Source organism: Cervus elaphus, chromosome 3 (assembly GCF_910594005.1).
Source record: "Cervus elaphus chromosome 3, mCerEla1.1, whole genome shotgun sequence".
In the NCBI taxonomy this organism is placed as follows: Eukaryota; Metazoa; Chordata; class Mammalia; order Artiodactyla; family Cervidae; genus Cervus; species Cervus elaphus.
This window is the reverse complement of record NC_057817.1, coordinates 18,344,104-18,365,020: the sequence shown is the minus strand read 5'-3', so window position 1 is coordinate 18,365,020 and position 20,917 is coordinate 18,344,104. Positions and strand designations below refer to the sequence as shown.

Sequence of the window (20,917 nt, the reverse complement as noted above, 5' to 3'; positions counted from 1 at the left end):
TTATGTAGTCTATTAGAATAATGGGAACTGTGCAGAGTACAGAAACAGCCAAAAAGGAAGTTAAGAGTTTAAAGATTTGAAGAAAAGAAGCAACTGAAAAAAAATCTTTGCTTATAACTTTTACAGAAAACAAATCATATGATTTTTAAAAGAACTTTTCTCATTTATATTGTCCATTCCATAGAGATGCAACATCCCTCCTGTCTGCCAGTACCTATCTTTCCTATAGTTTTATAACCATTGGTTATCCTCAGTATGATAGGGTGCCATTTTCTGCCATGTATTTTATTTCATTGAATTTAAGATGCCATCAGTTGTAAGGCTCATCGTTATCTTATATATCATTAAGAAACAAAAAAGGTCATTAATTGTAAGATGCCTTTCACTGTAAGATTTATTCTGATTTCAGACATGTTAAAAGCTTAAAAAAAAAAGTACACCTTAAGAATAAATGAAACAAAGTATTCACATTTAAACATTTTATCATTTCAGCATCTAACAATTGTATAGCATTTGGTGAATTATTCATATATGCTCCAGACATACAACTAAGTACTATTCAGAGCACTGGTTATGGTATAGATTATACAAAGAACAAATTATTTTTATAAATTTTTTGATGACGTATGTAACATTGAGAAGTAACTGTCTAGTTAAAAATAAAGTTAGAACACTGTAGCAGAAATGGCAATAGGAAATAATCGGTGATATATTTTGAATAACATTTTACCTTCAAGGCTGACATAAACAGCGTATATTCAGACTCCCAATCCCAATTCCTGTGGAGTGTTTTTAAGGCATGAGTGAATATCACCAAAGATAGACAAACCCAGGATAACTTTTTAAATACACTGTTTAAGGAAGAAAAAGCAGAACAAAAAAAACATTGTCTTCATCACCAAAAAGAGGTAAGAAATACGTTAAATATATCTAAACGTTGTGTTTGAGTTTATTCTAAAGACTAGGGATTGTTCTAATAATCATCCAGCTTGAGAGAGAATAACACCAAAACAATTAAACATTATAAACACTACTGTATAAAGTTCAATGACAAAAAAACTGATAAACCAAATTTTTAATTGTGACTTCTTACAGTTCTTTTGTATCATTATCTATAACCTGAATACTCTTAGTGGTGTTTATAAAGGGTCAATCTTATCCCTGGCTATATTTAAAACCATTACTGCTTACAATATACACCACAGGTGATCATGATATTCTTCAAAGAATCTTTTGTGTATGTGTGTGTGGCTGTGCTGGGTCTTCGCTGCATACAGCTTTCTTTAGTTGCGGTGTGCAGGCTTCTCAACGTGGTGGCTATCCTTGCCACAGAGCATGGACTCTGGGGCACGTGGGCTCAAAAGCTGTGGTGCGCAGGCCTAGCTGCCCTATGCACGTGGGATCTTAGTTTCTGAACCAGGGACTGGATGTCTCCCCTGCACTGGCTGAGGGATTCTTAACAAGTAGACCACCAGGGAAGTCCCAGAATTTTACATTTTAAAAAGCTAGAATTATTCATTAAAAGTCATAGTAAAATTAACCCTTTATAAAATAGATGCAAATTACTTCCACAGCTTTAGGTTAATCACTTGGGACACAATTTGTCACTTACACAACGATCGTTATACTTCGATAATCACTATGATCTTATTTGGTATTAGTAGGATTAATGTTCTTTGAGCTTTTGCTTTTTGCCTCAGTTACAAAGTTCTGTTTCTTTCACTTTCATAGATCCACTTAGCCAGGATAAAAGTACATGGATCAGAAGGACCATGGACATGAGAGATAGTCAGATATAAATTTAAATCAAGACTCTGCTGTTTACTAGCTGTGTGGTCTTTTGTAATTCAGGTAACTTATATGAGCTTCAATTTTCAAATGTGCAAAATGAAGTTAAGGGATTTCTAGATTAAACGAGAAAACAAATCTACATAAATGTATTACAGAGCTGACACATGGGAGGCACTACAAGATTGGTAGTGATTATAACTGGATACATGGGTAGAAGCTACGAGAAAGTTTATATTAGAGTGAAAATTGTAGTCATGGATGAGACTGTCAGGGAGAACATGCAATGTGAGAAAAACAGCTATTTGTAAAACCCTGAGAAATAAAAAACATTTAAAGAGCTGGTACAACAGCAAGAATGTGAAAAGAGGTTGAGCAGAAATGAACACAGGTGGCGGAGAGTCAGGACAGAGACTTTGACAGCTGCCAGGAGATACACTTTAAACCAAGCAGGGACCGGATTTGGCCATAAGACTCAACGTGTTACAAAACAGTCAAGTGATGAAGACAAGTCAATTCTGTGGGTTGAAAGGGGACGGGAAAGTAAGAAAAAAGAAACAGTGACTATTTTTTGCATATACAATCAGTGATTATTCTGTTCCTTAACAGTGAGTTTAAGGCAACTAGAACATGGTGGTTTCTATGAAGCAAGAAATTACTTTTACTTTCTATATGCATTTTACATGTATTAATCCAATATGACTCATTTAAGACGACTGTATCTTAATTCATTACATATGAAAGCAGCAATGATCATTTGAAACTTTAGTCTCAATAATGTTCTTTGTAGCATCTGCATCTGAATTAAAGTCTCTTATGTGTTAGACTGTAAAATAAAATTATATAAATATGAGGAAAAACATAGATAAGGTAGGAGTTAAGGAGCTAAGGAGACTATCAATGTGAAAAACAAAAAGGTATAAAAAGATGACATAAAAATAGAACAAACATTTTAAACACTTAAATGCATCATACTAAATTCTACAGTTAGTAAGCATTAAATGCACTAACATTTTAATTCACCTTTTGTTTGATATTTTCTGCCATCCATGGGCTACCAAAATACAGAACCCCATGCTAGGAACATATAATACTCGTTCAGCAACAACAAATCCAACTGGGAAAAAAAGATTTGATGCAGGAATAAATGGTAATGCCATTAAACAAAGCGCCTACAAAGAGAAAAAAGATAATTTATTAAATTAAAAAATATACACACAGCAACAGTCAAATCCAAATATTTTATCATTTAATTTGGATAATACTGGTGGATCAATTTTAATAACACTATAAAGAATACTGATTTAAACACAGAGAAGGAAACTTAAGGATGGTAACAATAAACATGAGGATGTATGTCAGCAAGGTGAGATGACATCTTCCTAAACACTAGAGCTTACACCTCAGCCTCATCAAATAAAAAATTTTTGAAAATATATCTAAAAAAAAATCAGTACTTTTTATATGTCTAACTAATGTGCGCAAAGAGTCAGACATGACTGAGCGATTAACATTTTACATAACTTATGTGCACGTGGTAAAAATAAACTGACAGGAAAAGATATCAGTATTACTACTATGTGTAAAGAATACTGGAAATTGATCAGCTACGTTTCAACAAGACAGCAGACTACTTCTATACGTTACTTCAGCGTTGCTCTGCATAGTATTCTGATAGGTCACATACATTTAACAGACTTAGTATATGAATAAAAATAAAACTGGCCCCTTTAAATCAAGTCACTTATTCCGTAAGAATTTCTAAATTTCCAACACTGTGCACTGTGTTAGAAATAAACATCACAAAATGCTTAGATGTTTTTGCCATTTTGAAAATGGGATGGCATACGGTTTCCAGATTACAGTCATTACAAAAGATAAGAGAAAATAACTAGCACACAAATAACTTATGGAAAGAAATAAGCTGGTTGTCAGTAGGACATCTGTTTCTACGGACATCTGCTTCCATATTCTCTTACTCTGATTTGTTTTATAGTACCTTGTGGAATAAATATGTTGTTTTTTCAATTTCAGAAGTCTGACAGTCTTCTAACAGTTTGAGACAAACCAATGCTTCTTATTATACTTTACTACTGAAAATCAATGTAGAAATGTAAATAGTGAAAAGAATACTTTCTCCATGAATCACAAATTAGTAATTTGTAATGATCCAACACTGAATCTGAAGAAAAGCACTACCATCAAACTGCTCATTTATTAGCAATTTGTAAGTCTGAAATTTTAGTGCTTTCTTTCTATTCAAAAAGGTAAAACATTAAGAGTGCATAATTCACTTTCCACTTTCCAGAAATGTTTGACAAAAACAACCAGGTAGCTGTGAAACAGAGGTATTTGTTCCTAAATACATGATCCTTTTTAAAAAAATTTCCTGTTAATTCATGGATGCCCTAAGGCAATTTCATTTGAAAGAATAAAGTGTTAAATTCATCCAAAGAGGCATCATGGATTGATGAATAAGCTACACAAAAAAAGAAAAGCCATCTCTCAAAAAAAAATCTATTGATTCTTCAATAAGAAATGTCTCAATGATTGACTTACTCAGATGTTCTAATACGCTGTTACTGTATGCCAACCAAGTTAACTATAATGCAATATCTTCTCAAAGAATGGAAAGAGCGAAGAGTTCTGGAGGCAAATCTGGAGTAAACTACTCCAATCACCTTGTGACTCCATTTTTTTAAATAAATAAATGGATTAACTACTTATACTATTGAGATACACATGACATCTTATTTATTAAGTGCTTAACATACCTGGTGCTTGCTAGACACTCCTTTGGTTTACTTACCTCTTTCAGATAGCTTCAAATAATATTACCACTAAAAACAGTATGTTTAGTTTTATACATACATTAATTTATTTTCAGACTATTTTCTATAATAGATTATTACAAGCTATTGAATATAGTTTTCTATTTTTTATTTTATGTATAGTATCAATAGCTTGTATCTGTTAATGCTATATTCCAAATTTATCCCACTTCTTCCTCCCCTTTCCCACATTGCTAAATTGCTAAGAGTCCTGTCCAACTCTTTCGCGACCCCATGGACTGTAGCCCGCCAGGCTCTGTCCACGGGATTTCCCATGCAAGAATACTGGAGTGGGTTGCCATTTCCTACTCCAGGGGATCTTCCTGACCCAGGGATCAAACCTGTGGCTCCTGGGTCTTGCACTGGCAGATAGATTCTTTACCACTGAGACACCAGGCAAGACCCTTCCCCTTTGGTAGCTAACTTTGTTTTCTACAAAACTAACACAGTATCATAAATTGACTCTATTTCAATTTCAAAAAATTTAAGAGTATGTTTAGGACTATATTTAAAGCAGTTATACCTAAAGTCACAAGGGTTCCTTTTTTATACATACAAAATATAACATAATTAATGTAAATCTATGTTAATTTCATTGGCAATATCCGTTCTATTTTTTATTGTTTGCATTATACAAATCATTATTTTACTTGCCAAAACTTTGTATTTAACTACTCTTTATTTTGCTTTTTAGTAGAAACTCAGTTTTAGATATATTCTACCATGTATCTGCTTCGTTTTTATTTATGTGAGCTGCAAAGCATCATTAGACAAAGTCCCAAAGCAAAAATAAATCTTTATCATCATAAATTCATAATCAACTTCAAATTAAATCCTTAAGATTGCTCAAGATTCTAGGTTTCTTTGGTAGGCTCACTCTCACTCTCTTTTACTATTTTCAATCTTGACTATTTTTCTCAAATTTCTGACCCACATCACTTTTAGGAGGTGACTACACTACCAAACTTTCAGAAAAAACAAAAGCAATAAAACAAGAATTTCTTTAATTCTCTGCTACTAAATCTATTAACATCTACGTTCACGACCATTTCCATCCTTCCTATAACATAAGCAGTGTCTCCATCTATCTGAGGCCAAACCTGAGCTCTACACCTCTAATCTTAAAATCAATCAACCTTTCATTTACCTAATCACTTTCTTATAACAATTTTCTATGCTAAAAACACTTTTGCCTTTCCAACCTTAAAAATCTTCTCCTTTGACAATATTATCTTTAAGTTATCTTAACCATTCATTATGACCCTTAGGTAAAAACAAGTTCCCACACTCTTAGGGAAAGATTTTTGTGGACATGGTTAACAAGCAGTTGGTTGTAACCTCACTTAATGTTTCAACTCAGAGTACCTTTTTGTAAGCAAACCCATTAGTGATATCTCTGTGTGTAAAGGTCAGCCAACTGAGTACTCCCATGAAAGTGATTCTAAATGCCAACCAAGCAATTCTTCCCCCCAACATCAACCCACTTCAGCCTCAGAAGGTCCATCAATTCCAGGTCTCTATGCTTCCCCCAAGCCCTGATCCCCCAACAAAAGATCAGTTGCTTTGTTATACTTGAAGCCACTGCCTGACTGGCTATCTTCTCTAAATTAGACCTTGTCTCCTTCTTTGAAACATTCAGTTAAATCATTCCTAAAGGTTACCTACACTAGCAATCTTCCCTTCCTCACCTCCTAATCAAATCACTCCACAGATACAGATTTCATTTAAGTAACTACATGAATGAAAAACGAAGGCGCTCAGTCGTGTCCGACTCTGTGACCCCATGGACTATAGCCTACCAAGTTTCTCCACCCACGGGGTTTTCCAGGCAAGAATACTGGAGTGGGTTGCCATTTCCTTCTCCAGGGGACCTTTCCAACCCAGGGATCAAACCCAGGTCTCCAGCATTGCAGGCAGATGCTTTACAGTCTGAGCCACGAGAGAAGCCAAGTAACTACATAAAAGAAGTCAAATCCAACTGATCTCACTATTTGACAGCAACTGTTGGTGTTAACCATTTTTCCAGAAACGTTTTCCTACCTTTCTGTCCATTTGGTCTATTTCCTATTTGGTACTCTTGCCTGAAAAATCCCATGGATGGAGGAGCCTGGTTGGTTGTAGTCCATGGAGTCGCCAAGAGTCGGACATGACTGAGCGACTTCACTTTCACGCATTGGAGTAGGAAATGGCAACCCACTCCAGTGTTCTTGCCTGGAGAATCCCAGGGACAGGGGAGCCCGGTGGACTGCTGTCTATGGAGTCACACAGAGTCAGACAGGACTTAGCAGCAGCAGCAGCTATTTGGTTTATTTTCCTTTACACAACACCTAAATATGGAAGCTTTTCAAGACTGACTGAGATACAGCCTTCTTCTCTATCATTCTATTCAGCCCCTTCAACTATTTATTGAGGGAAAATTAAGAACAAATAGTCTAAGGCATGCATTACGTGTATGAATTAACTTCTATGCATCTAGAATGGTGATAGCTAGTTACCACCTCCAAGAGATGTGACAAAATCCCAGTTGAGAAAGGCTGCTCTATAACCCCTCCAAAGGTCGTCTTCTTTACATCTTGCTTTCAATTACTATCTCTATGGCAACTGTCAAATTTCTCTGTGGCAATTTATCAAATTTTTTTATGCGTATCTCAGGCTTTGCCACAAAACTCCAGGCACTAAGCGCCATTCAAAATCTCCGTTAGAAAATTTCAAAGATACCTCAAACTCAACAAGTCCAGGCACTAGTAAATATATCTTTCTTCAATCCCTATTGGAGAAGGAAATGGCAATCCACTCCAGTATTCTTGCCTGCAGAATCCTATCGACGGAGAAGCCTGGTGGGCTGCAGTCCACAGGGTCGCAAAGAGTCGGACACGACTGAGTGACTTCACTTCACTTCAATCCCTATAGTCTTTCAAATTTCTCTAGAATGTGAGTTCTCTGGCAATGGGGGTCCTGTATTTCTTTTTACTGTCATATACTCAGTGCCTAAAATGCTCCCTGCTACATAGGCTACAAATCAAAAATTTTATTGAATGAATAAATGAATCTAGTGGCTGCAGCCAGAATATACTTGCAAAGTATTAAAACACTTTCTGGCAAACAGTAAATTCTTAAGAAAATGTTGAAGATGATTATTTTCTTCCATAATTTAAAGAGGCAACACAATTATTATGAGTAAGAAGTGAGGGCAGAGCTAAGAAAACTACAAAGAAACAGATGTCATAAAAACAAAAAAAGACTTTCAAATAATTAGAATTCTCTGAACATAGTCAAGAAATACCTCAGGGAGTAATGAAAGTTTTGCTAATGAAAAATAAAGAGCTATGCATTTCTAGGGGCTTATCTTACATGATCCTCTTCTCTGTGCCAAGAAAACAAAGTAGTATACAGTATACTGAATAATTTCTTTAAAAGGGTGTATAATCTAGTGGGGTAAAGGTAAGAAATAAAAAAAAAAAATGCTAAAAAGGATGCTCCATGATTTCAGAGTTCCCACCAAATTAGGGAAATTCATAATCACTCTTTGTGTCACATGCTGAATGTGCAGCATTAATCAAACTCTGACATATAATTATAGTATAGCCTAAAATAAGTTCATAAATTAGGATGACACAAACAAAGACAGACAGCAATTTTTCAAAGATGCTTTTGAAAAACTAAAGGCACTCAATTAATAAACTGTATATAGTATCATCTGAAAATTTACGCAACTTTCTTACCATTAAAACAGTCTTGGAGGAATTACTAGGATACCTGAGACTAAATACTCCCAAAGCTCCCAAAAAGCAAAAAAAAATAAACGTGGCAAGATTTCGAACATCTAGAAATGACTCTATCAGTGGTATTGTTCCCATGGTCCAATCACAGCAGAGCTCTGAAGGATTTAATAGAAGCCAAGCATTCACAGGAAGCAGGTAGTTAAAAGTCAGCTGCCTTGTAGGAGTTGGGCTTACAGCAGCTGGGTTATCAAACCTGTGTAAAGAATGAAAAAAAAAAAAAAGTTACTGAAATTAAAACACTTTAAACACAAAGTTAATATATAAAAGATACAAATACTGAACAACAATAATAAAAACAGCATTTTACATGTAATCTTGCTAAAGACATAAACTCTTTATGGATACCTTAGATTCTTGCCTGAGTTCAAATTTCTTTATGAAATGTCTAATTGAGAGGTATGATATTTATGAAGAACTGTTTGAGAGGCAAGCAGGTTACCTATTTCTAGTTTATTATGAGAATGATTCAGACAGGTATTCTATAATATTATGACATTCTGTAGAAATGCTTTTATTAAATTATGGCTTTCTGCTTCAATATCATAAGAAAAGTTTTGTACGATTCATTGTTGTATGAATGCTTCTGAGAACACTAATTAATGTTTTCCTTTTAAGAGATGTTTCTTTCATCACCAAATGTTAATGAAAATTATGTTTTCTAGAACTATGTTTTCTTTTGTCACAGAGACAACTAAATCATCTATGAGCTTTTTCTTTTCGTTTTGACTTCTACAAAGCTAAAAACCAAATTCTAGTACAGAGTAGTAACTGCACAGCCATACGGCACATTTTATTTGTGCTCTACTTAATACAACTTATATCCTAGTTTATATAGGCCATGATATATTACTAGTCTGTTTACTGCAAATTAAGTGAAATCATTTTTTAAAAGTACATTTAAATTAATCATTCCAGATTTTTAATTCTTTACACTATGTTCTAAATTGTATTAACATATCTAAATTGTGTTAACATATAGTTGTTTAAATCTTCCCTGGTGACTCAGATGGTAAAGAATCCGCCTGCAAGGTAGGTAGAGTCACTGGGTCAGGAAGATCCGCTGGAAAAGGGAATGGCCACCCACTTACGAATTCTCGCCTGAATTCCATGGACAGAAGGAGCCTGTGAGCTACAGCCCACGGGGTCACCAAGAGCTGGACATGACCTCTATCACTTATTTGACTTGGTCTTCTTAAAAATATCAACTGGTTGAGAAAAATGAATTATTTTTTGAACAAATAATATTTCCTAAACTTTCATGCTGTTCTAAGTCGCTTCAGTCGCGTCCGACTCTTTGCAACCCTATGAGCTGTAGCCCTCCAGGCTCTTCTCTCCCTGGGATTCTCCAGGTGAGAATACTGGAGTGGACAGCCAATCCCTTCTCCAAAAGGTTCATACCTCAATATATACATGTATGAAAAATACTATATCTTGAAAGTCAGGATTTGAATTCTCAACATGACCAACAAAACTGAACACAAAACCTTGTCCTGTCATCCACTTGTCAGAGTTCATTTAGAAAGATTAACTATTTAGGATAAATTATTTGATAATTGAACTTCAGTCAAAGAATACATGTCAAAGCAAGTCTAATCATATTACAATCAACCTCAAAGGATAACAGAATAAAATTTATATAACACACGTACATATATACACATTTTAAAATGCTTATATTTGGAAAATACGGTGTTAAACATAACATACTCCATATACCCGTCTACATATATATACAAAAAATAAATACATTCACACCTATAAGGCACACTTTCATATTACAGAACCAGAGATGCAAAAGACTTGATTCAAATTCCCTAAAACAAATGATAAACAGGAAACATTAGGACTAAGGAGTGAAGAAGGAAATACAAAATATCTATCTACAATTCAGTCTACTTTCCACACTATCATGCTTAAATGAGCTTTTAGTTTAGCATGGCTAGACTCAGAAGTAAAAATTCTGGTAGTAAAAAGTAAATATTCTTTATAGAAAAAAATGCTATTAAGGATAGTTATTATTCAATGGAATATTACTCAGACATAAAAGAACAATGAAATAATACCATTTACACCAACATGGATAGACCTAGAGATTATCATACTTGGTGAAGTAAATTAGGTAGAGAAAACCAAATATCATATGATATCACTTATATGTGGAATCTAAAAGAAGATACAAATGAACTTATTTACTAAACGGAAAGAGACTCAGACATAGAAAACAAATATATGACTACCAAAGGGGAAAAGGTAAGGGAGGGATAAATTAGGAGCTTGGATTTAACAGATATACCTTACTAAATATAAAAGAGATAAACAAAGTCCTATTGCATAGCAAAGAGAACTATATTCAGTATCTTGTAATAACCTATAATGGAAAAAAATTGGGCTTTTGTTTAAAAAAAATTTCTTGCATGTAATGTCAGTCACTTGAATAAAACTATGAATAGGCAACTTTATAAATTTTCTTTTAAACTTTGCATGAGTGAGGTGTGGAAAAATGCTATAAGAGCAGGAAAAAAAAGATAAGAATGTTAAAATTCAGTATAACTTTTGTTTCTAGCCTTAAACAAAATAAAAAAAAAGGAAAAGTAAACTTTCCTTTAACATTCTAAGCATCAAGCAAAGAAGGACAATGACACTTGATTGATAGGAAAAATAAAAACAAAAAACAGATGAGGGAAGTCCTACCTAAAGAGTTTAGAACTTGGATAGAATTTTTAGTCTGTGCAGCAACAAGAGAGAATCTGAGTGGAGACCATTTGTATCCCTAAATTGAGAAGATAGAGCTGGGAGCCCTAGAAGTCCAGGGGGATTAGAATTAGCAGGCAGAATACCAGGAAGAAGAAAACTGTTGAGAAAGAGAACTCATATCTGTAAAGGCTCTCTCTCCAGTTTTCAGTACTAATGAGAACTGATCAGCATATATACACAAAGAAATACCTAAGGACAGTATAGGGGGTTGATTTCTGTCTCCCCAAAGTTTATGTCTACCCAAAACCCCAGAATGTGACTTTATTAGCAAGAAGGTCTTTGTCAATGCAGTCAGAGTTAAGATGAGGTCACACTGGATTAAGGGTGGGCCCACTATCTAATGAGGGCATGGTGACCCACTCTAGTACTCTTCCCTGAAGAATCCCCATGGACAGAGGAGCCTGGGAGGCTGCAGTCATGGGGTCGCAAAGAGTCGGACATGACCGCACGACTAAGCACAGCACAGCACCATCTAATGACTGATGTTCTTACACAAAGAAGAGAAAATACAGAGAAACACACAGGGAAAAAGGCTAGGCAAAGACGGAGCAGATTACAGTGAAACAGCAACGTGCCAAGGAACGTCAAAGACTGCCAGCAGCCGCCAGAAGCTAGGCATAGAACAGATTCTTTCTCAGAGCCTTCCGAAGGAACGAACTGTGCCTGACACCTTGATTTTTGGACTCTGGCCTCCAGCGCCGTGAGACAGTAAGTTCCTGCTCTTGAAGCCACTCAGTTTCTGGTCAATTGTTACAGCAGGTCTAGGAAAACTAATACAGTTTGGAAAGTACCTTCTGAGAGGATCAGATAAAAACTCACAACTGGGAACAGTTCTTCAGCAGCCAGAATGGAAATCCTCATAACGCGAAGTCTATCAAGGAGAGCTCAGAAGGGTCTTGTGTCAGCAAGGGAGCAAAATTAGCCCTATCCTAAATGCTGCTATGCTTCCCAGGTGGCTCAGTGGTAAGAAATGCTCCTGCCAATGCAGAAGTGGGTTCAATCCTTGGGTAGGGAAGATCCCCTGGAGAAGGAAGTGGTAACTCACTCGAGGATTCTGGCCTGAAAATCCCACGGACAGAGGAGCCTGGCATGCTACAGTCCATGGGGTTGCCAAAAGAGCCAGACACGACTTAGCTGTTAAACAAACACTGCTATGGTCTTCTAAAACAAAGCTTAAAAGCAGCACCTGAAGATGAAACATCTTTCAAATAACTTACATGCATCTGAGAACAATGCTCTACAATATTTATAGGAATACATTAGGTAAAATCAGATACAGTACCTATTAGAAAAACTACCAAGCATGTGAAGAGGTAGAAAAATACAATCCATGAGGAGAAAAATTATTCAATCTAAACTGACCAAGAAATTACACAGATGACAAAATCAGTGGAAAAGGACATTAAAGTCCTAACAGTTAGAAATATGGAATACATACACAAACACACACACACACAGCTCAAACAGAACTCAAATAGAGATGAAAATGTCTGAGATGAAAAATAAAAGAAATTAAGGGCAGATTAGAAATGCAGAAAAAAATTAGTAAACTTGAAGCTACAATGGAAGAAATTATCCAAGATGAAAATGGGAAAAATAGCTTTGGAGGGAAGAGAAATAAATATAGAGTAGCAGCAGTATTTCAAGAAGCCTAAAGTACATGTAATTGGTGTCCGCAGAAGAAGAAAGGAGAGCAAAGAAAAAATGTTTCAAGAAGTTTATAACTGAAACAATTCCAAAATGTATATGAAGTAAGACCTACATATTCTAAAAAGCTAAATTAACCTAAGCACAAGAAACATGAAGATAACACAAACAGTAACTGAAAGCTTGCAACTTCTGGCCATTTTCAGCCAGTTTGTTATAAGTCCTGAAGTTGTAATGTACAGGATCATGATTGTAGTTAATAATACTGTATCATATATTTGGAAGTTGCTAAGAGTATAGATCTTAAAAGTTCTCATCAAAAGAAAAAAAACTTTTTGGTAATTATGTGTGGTGATGGATGTTGACTAAATTTATTATGGCAATCATTTGTGTGTGTGTGTGTGTGTGTGTGTGTGTAAGATTCATTATGTTGTTCACTAATAAAATGCTATATGTTGATTATGTCTCAATTAAAAAATACAGAGAAGAGAAACAACGATAAAGAGAAACTATTAAAAGCAAACATTGAAAAAAAAGACATACTACATGCAGAAACATAAAGATAAGGATGAAAAGATTTTCCATTTAACATAACACAAGCCATAGAATATAGAGTAATATTTTTAGGTTAGTGAATGAAAACCAGCATTGTAGAATTCTACACTCAAGGAAAATATCTTTCAAAAACAAAGGTAAAATAAAGGTATTATATATACAAAAGCTTAAAGAATTCATCACCAGCGCAGTCCTACATGTTAAGAAATGTCAAAGAAAGTCCTTCAGCCACAAGGAAAAATGGTACCAGATGAAAATCTTGATCTAACAAAGGAAGAACACTAAAAATGGTAACTCTATGGGGTAACACAAAATTTTTAAAAAATTTAATCTTTCAAATATAACTGTTTACAGGAAAAAATAACAATGTATTGTGGGATTTATAATGTATACTCAATAAAAAATATGAAAATAGCACAAAGGCTACATTATTATTTAAAGTGTTTGTATAAAAACATATTTATTATATATGTATTAGTACTATATATATTTACATTTATAATTTACATACATACAATTATAATATTCCTTAAAGATAAATTGTGATAAATAAATGATGTAAACCAAAAAAACCCCTAAAGCAATCACTAAAAATACACAGCAAAGATTTATAGCTAATAAGCCAACAAGGAGATAAGAATGGGGTAATACAAAATACTCAATTCAAAACAGAGAAAAAATAGAACAAAGAACAGATGAGACAAAGAGAAAACAATTAGTAAGATGGTAGATTTACAACAAACTGTATCAGACAGCTGAAGCCACCATTTAAAAGACAGATTATCTGACCAAACAAAAAAGGAAGACCCAACTATATGTAGCCTATAAAAAATCTACTTTAAATATAAAGATATAGATAGAATTAAGAGGTAAAAGAATGAAAAAAGATAGACCATTTATCACTAACAAAAAGACAGCTGGAGTAGTTATATTAATATAAGGAAAAGTGAATTTCTTAGTAAAGACTATTACTAGGGATAAAAAAGCTCATTTAATAATGATAAAGGGATCAATTCATCAAGAAGACATCAAAATCCTAAATATTGATATACTTTATTGTAGAGTTTTACAATAAATACAGGAAGCAAAAATTGACAGAACTGAGGAGAAACAGACAAATCAGTCAGTCTGTAACTCTGATCAGTTACAGTCAGAGATTTCAACATCCTTTTCTCAATAATTAATAGAACAAGTAGACAAAAATGACCAAGGATATGGAAGACTGAACACTTAACCAACTGGGGGAGCATTATCTTGACTGATGCTTCCATGAGTGTACACGTATATCAAACCTATTAATCTCAACATTTTAAATACATGAGGGTTCTTAAAAAGTATAAATTATAACTCAATAAAGCTGTTAAAAAACCTTAATATAAACCAAAGACTTTCTGAAACATTTGCAATCACTTAAAACTCAAAGTTTAAAAAAAAAAAGAAAAAAGAAAAAGAACCAGAATTTCATACCTGGTGAACACTGGAAGTTGCGACTGAATAACCTGGACTCTAATCACAACAAGTAACAGTGTACTGAACATCAAAACAATGAGTTTTATTAGTGTCTGCAGCATAGAAAATGGAATACTACCCTTCCCACGAAGAAACTGTCCAGCAGTAGTACATAACAATGGCAAAGTATACTAGAAAAAGAAAAAAAAAATAAGTAAAAAATAGCAATTTACGGTAACGTTTTCAACAACTGTACTTTCTAATTGTAAGATTAAATAAAAATTGACTATAATTATAAAATCAACATGGAACTGGTGGAACTGATAATGAATAAAACTGAGCCCAACAGTCTTATCCAATAATGAATTATACTATACAGTATTACTGGTGCTTTTGCAAACTGCCCAACAGTTCCTTTATTGAAACTTAAAAATCTGTCCTTAAAAAACTGAAGCTGTAATATAAGATGTTAAGTAATATTCAGTGGGTATGAAGGCAAAACATGCTTGTTTCTTGCAAATTTTTGCTAAATATTATTGGTAAAGCAATTTATATGATGATACATTTAGAAAATATATCATTAGAATCTGAATCAAACAATATAAAAGACAGCAACAAGGAAATTTATATTTCTCCTTACCCCTTGGGCAATAAATACTTCATATACACAGCAAATTCCCACAACTGTTATTCCTTGTTCTTTACATAGTGTTGCAACAGCCACTAAAAAAACTGTCAATGCAATTGGAGTCCACGCTACAATTCAGGAACAGAAAAATATAAAAACACACAAAAACAATTTTACAATATCATAAAAGAATAAGACAACAATTAGATATTACTGAAAAACTTCAAATGTTGTAAGCAATTTTTGCTTTATATATTCAAAACAGTACATTAATATATATAATTTGAACTAAAAAACTTTTGTGAAGAGGAAAATTACCTAATCAAATGCTAACATTTAAAAACAAAGGTAGGGTGGCCAATTTGGAAAAGAGAAATTTAGTGTTGAGTGCAGTGATTAATGAACTATCAATTTGAAATGAAGATAAATATCTGAAATTATCATAGAGATATCTATACACTTTATTATATCTGTAAGTAATTAAAAATTTGAAACTGAAAACTACTGGGCAAAGTACATTACCATTGTTACTGGGAAAAATAAGACGAGGAAAACTAAAACAGGTTAACAATATGCATTTAAATCAATACTATAACAAAAATTTGTAATAGAATATTCACAAGTTCTATTTAAGGGGAAAATTTACATTCATCAATTGTGAGTAAATGTCTTTTGTACTGTGTGCTTCTACTTAGTAGTAATCTGATTAAAGAATAATGAATTGTGAGACTAAATCTGGATTTACCACTAATTTGCTTTGGGATTTTAGGCAACTTTTTTGAGCTTCAGCTTTCTTATCAGAAAATATGATTTATAACTCTTCCACATGGTAGAATGATTGTGTGACCTCAGTTTTTAATAAGAACATTAATCAAATAAAACTCAAATAACTGACTTAAATCCAGGTATAAATAACAGAATTCATGAAGCTATTACATTTTTATTTTGTCATTGGGTTTAATATAGAACTATGTTTTCGAAATCATTTTCAATTTTGAAGAACTCTAAAATTACCTAAAGGGAAAAAAACAAAAAAACAAACCTAGAACACCATTAGAAATATTGAGTATAACAGTATTCCTTCCTCAGAAAATCTCTCATATTCTAGTTAGGCCCAAACTGTTAATACTAATGTAACAGATTATATTAAGGGCTGAATTATCTGGCTAAAAGTCAACAAGAAATTCACAGAGCCAAGAAATTAGTAGATGATTATTTACAAAACAAATTGAACCGAAAGCTGGACCTTGAAGGACATATGAGACATAAAAAAACTGGCAAAGGGGTATCTATGAATAAAGGAGTAGAGGAGGGAATAAGCTTGGCAAGTGAAGGATACAGAGAATATAGTATGACTGAAATGGTATGCGTATAATAAAAAAAGTGGGAAACAATGGCCTTGATAACAGGTATATTAAACAGTTTAGATAACCAGTTTAGTGTATTTCATAGCATTTCAATCACTCTATGGGATATGAGGGCAGTTGGAATCATATTCAAGATGAGGAAAGAATTTTGGAGGTTTAACCAGAGTCATACACAGTAAGCAGACCATGACTTTAACTTGGTTCTTCTCATATTAAATACAAAACTAAATACAAAACTTGCTAATTTGCATTATACTTTCACTCCAAGGAATAGAAACCAAACAGCTGCATTCCATGATGCTGGATTTAATTTAAGCAACTAATAGTTCTAATAAAGGCAAAAGTTTTGCTAAAAACAGTCACTTTAGTTCTTCAACCTTTGGTGACTATGAACGTACACACTGATTTTTATAATCAGATCTCTGTGGCTGAAGTCACTATGGTGATTTAGTCCCAAGTAAGTATTCCTGCTAAATAAACTGACATTAAAAAAAAATACATATGTTCAGTATAGAATCAATTTCAATAATCAAAATCTATTCCAATTTCAAACACAGGTTTCCAAGTTGATTTTACATGTGTAAAGACACATATCTTTGGTATCATGTATTTATTTTTAGTTATTTTTAGTATTTACTACATTTGCAGGGGTCACGTACGGATGTGAGAGTAGGACCATAAAGAAGGCTGAGTGGCGAAGAATTGATGCTTTTGAACTGTGGTGTTGGGGAAGACTCTAGAGAGTCCCTGAAGAGCAAGGGGATCAAATCAGTCAATCTTAAAGGAAATCAACCCTGAATATTCATTGGAAGGATTGATGCTGAAGCTCTAATACTTTGGCTACCTGATGTGAAGAGACGACTCATTGGAAAAGACCTTGATGCTGGGGAAGACTGAGGGCAGGAGGAGACAGGGCAACAAAGGGTGAGATGGTTGGGTGGCAACAACAACAGTGATCAGAAGCGGCCCTGGGAAGCCTGGAAATTTCCATCCTGGGTTTAATTAAGTCACTGGATGGACACAGTGGCCCTGGTCTTTTTCATTATTAGACAGTGGTCAATAACTTTCAGAGAACATGTGGCCTGAGATCAAAAGCCTTTTAAAATATGCTAAGTAGATATCTGAAGGGTACTACAGTTAAAAAAGAGAGAGTACAAACACAATAACATACATTAACTAAATAAGAATTACCTGAAAAGATAAACTAAGAAGTTAAAGTAATTTAAAACAAGTGATTCTAAAGGAAATAAAGAAACTGGAGTTACAAAGAATAAGAAATTTTTAAAAATAACCAAGTAAAATTACTAAGAATGAAAAAATATAATAAAATGAAAGGCTACTTTAGCTAGAACGAAGAAAGTTTCTCTAAGAGGGAAACCGCTGAGCTGAGGCCTGATGACGCAAAGAATATAACTATGTGAAGATCTGACGGAAGAAAATTGAAGCAAAAGGGGACAGCAAGTGTAAAGGCCAGTGCTTCACCTGTTTGAAGATCAGCAAGGCTTGCTTGGCTATAGTGAAGAGACTAGGGTAAAACTGTAGGAGACACCAAGTTTAGGGAAGTAGGCAGAGGCCTGATTACAGTCTTGAAGTTCACAATATATTCTAAGTTCATCATTCATGTTTAGGATGGTATTTAAAGATGATCTTGGCTTGCAATTCCGTATTAGTTACTGAACTACCTCTCACTGCATGACAGGCAACAGGGAAAATAGGGTTACTGCTTCCGATGAGCCAGGTACAGATTTAAATGCCTTAACATGCTTAACTCAACTAATCCTCAACAGGTAGAGACTCTTATTACCTACATTTTATAAAGAAACTAAAGCACAGAGGTGATGTAATTTGACCAACACAGTAAATGAAGCTACTAAACGGTGGGCCTGAAACGTGAAACTGGACTCCACAGGCCATGCTTTTAACCACTTTGCTACGCTGAACCCAAATTGTTTTAAAAAGGCATTACGCATAGCAGCATAAAGCAAACCTACTTACATGACAAATCTAAGAAGCTGTTTAGCTGAACTGCTTATTTCTTGAAACCTCATTTTCATACATATAAAAATGAGGCTCCTTATCATCAACGCCTTGGGTCTATAGTGAGAACATTCTCCAAGAACACAGGAAAAAAACCTCAGAAATAAATTTTAAGATTAACCAGATTAAGACCATTATGTGAAGTCCCTTTCATGTTCACTGTATCCACAGTCTTTAAAAATCATTTTTACTGCCTGGAATTTGTTTTCTGACAATGCCAAGCATCACTAGGACTAGTGGGCTAATGTATACAAGGCATTTTCCAATGCAGATGACATAGAGGGGAGTCAATGAACAGCTGAACTATGATCGACACAATGAAAGTTATACTCTAAGAGGATTTTAATCTTGCCTAAACAATACATGTTATAGCCTTCACAGGCGTTATTTATAGAAAGACAGCTAAGTATTGCTACTTTAATTATTTGGAGGTAATGGCAGACAGAACTAAGAATAACCCTAAAACTCCTATATTCTAGGGAAATTTTAAAAAATTAGATCAACTAGAAATTGCTAGTCATGATAAAATATAAACTACACTCAATTTTTAATACTGACAATATTGCATACTTTTCTTACGTCCATAGATGCTAAAGTGACATGATATATAAACAAATATGGCATAATAAGAACCACTTGAAGTAAATACAAATTACTTGAGTTTTACAGCTAAAGGAAAAGTATTGAATATTAGACATTTACCTATGGAATTATCTGGTCCTTTTGATTTAGTATATGACAAAAATGCAGCTAGAAAAAAGATAGATGACAGAAGTTCTGCTCTTCCTACAACACCTGTTACCTGGAAAGGGAAAGGCAGGGGGGTCCATATTAATGAAAAGCATTTTGAAATTTTAAGTATAAAATTGCAACAGCAGTTTAATTAGAAATTAAGCTGCTGTAACTTTTCAAGTGCACATTTCTGTTTTTTAGGCATTCCTTGAGTGCCCTCATGTGGTGAATTTGTGTATCTTACATAAAAATATATTCTTCAGTAACTATTAGCTTTTATTATTTTAACTATCAATAATTATAGACTCCGAGGAAGTTGCAGAAATAGTATAGAGAAGTCCTGTTTACCCTTTACCCAGCTTCCTTCAACAGTAACATCTTACACAAATAAATAGTATACCATCGAGACTTAGTTCTAAATTTTTTTTTAAAATACAAGTGTTCTTAAAATATAAGTATATAACAAACTCAATACATCATATCTCACAAATAAAACCTGCAAAGTTTAAAAAGACAATACACTTTAAAATATCCTTTTAAACTTAAAAAAATTTAAATATAAAATCCCCCCAAACTCTTTAAAGTATTCTGAACTCACTATAAAACTTAAAACAACCAATCATTTTTGTAGATGTATAGAGAAATGTTCAGTTAAATACCAAAAGGTTCAGGATATTGGGAGAAACACACGACGACACTGCATCGCACACACACAGCTCTACAGAGTTTAAACACACAGACCACTGTTTCAAACTAAAAGCTCATAATAAAACAACTGAATAGACTCCTCCTTGCTCTGCTGAGAGGCAACTCTGGAGTCTCAAGATTACCAAATTAAGTAAGGTTATAATTTGAATATGTGTTGGTCATGAGCAATACTGAAAATAGTAGAGACAGTGCCCAATTTTTAAACATATGGTAATAAATAATATGAAATAACTGAGCATCATTTGTTAGGATGTCTGCTTACGTTTGCATGTATTTTGATACATTTTCATGCCTTACATAAGTTTCTATTATTTTCTGTCCTTTGAAACACAAACAAAGCCAAGTTGACAAATACTTAAAATCTTTATTCACAAAAAAAAAAAAAAAATTGCAAAGAAAAGAATTGTATTCATTTCCACTTTACATTGCTAAAGCTGAATAATTACATGCTATAATCATGAATAAATGTTTGTTTCAAAAATTGTTTTAAATTGAAAATTTTTACACAACAGGAAAGCTACATCCAGTGCATTAGGAAGGTAAGACACTGTACCAACTTAAGGAGTCTTTAAATACTTGAAGTCATGGTTAATTTTTTTTCCTTAAAAATATATACCATTATAGTCATGTGTAGGAATA

General features: G+C 33.8%; 1 protein-coding gene across 7 annotated transcripts in view; it reads right to left on the bottom strand.

The window, feature by feature from the left end:
* Positions 1 to 20,917, bottom strand: part of TMTC3 (transmembrane O-mannosyltransferase targeting cadherins 3) — a 59,948-nt gene that overhangs the window by 17,093 nt on the left and 21,938 nt on the right. For all 7 annotated transcript variants that reach the window (XM_043880807.1, XM_043880818.1, XM_043880821.1 and 4 more), the window contains 6 exons: positions 19,541 to 19,640; positions 15,447 to 15,562; positions 14,825 to 14,997; positions 8,342 to 8,594; positions 2,812 to 2,960; positions 731 to 851 (listed from right to left, as the gene is read on the bottom strand). In XM_043880807.1, the coding sequence (XP_043736742.1) occupies positions 731 to 851; positions 2,812 to 2,960; positions 8,342 to 8,594; positions 14,825 to 14,997; positions 15,447 to 15,562; positions 19,541 to 19,640 (912 nt within the window). The remainder of the gene's footprint in view (positions 1 to 730; positions 852 to 2,811; positions 2,961 to 8,341; positions 8,595 to 14,824; positions 14,998 to 15,446; positions 15,563 to 19,540; positions 19,641 to 20,917) is intronic.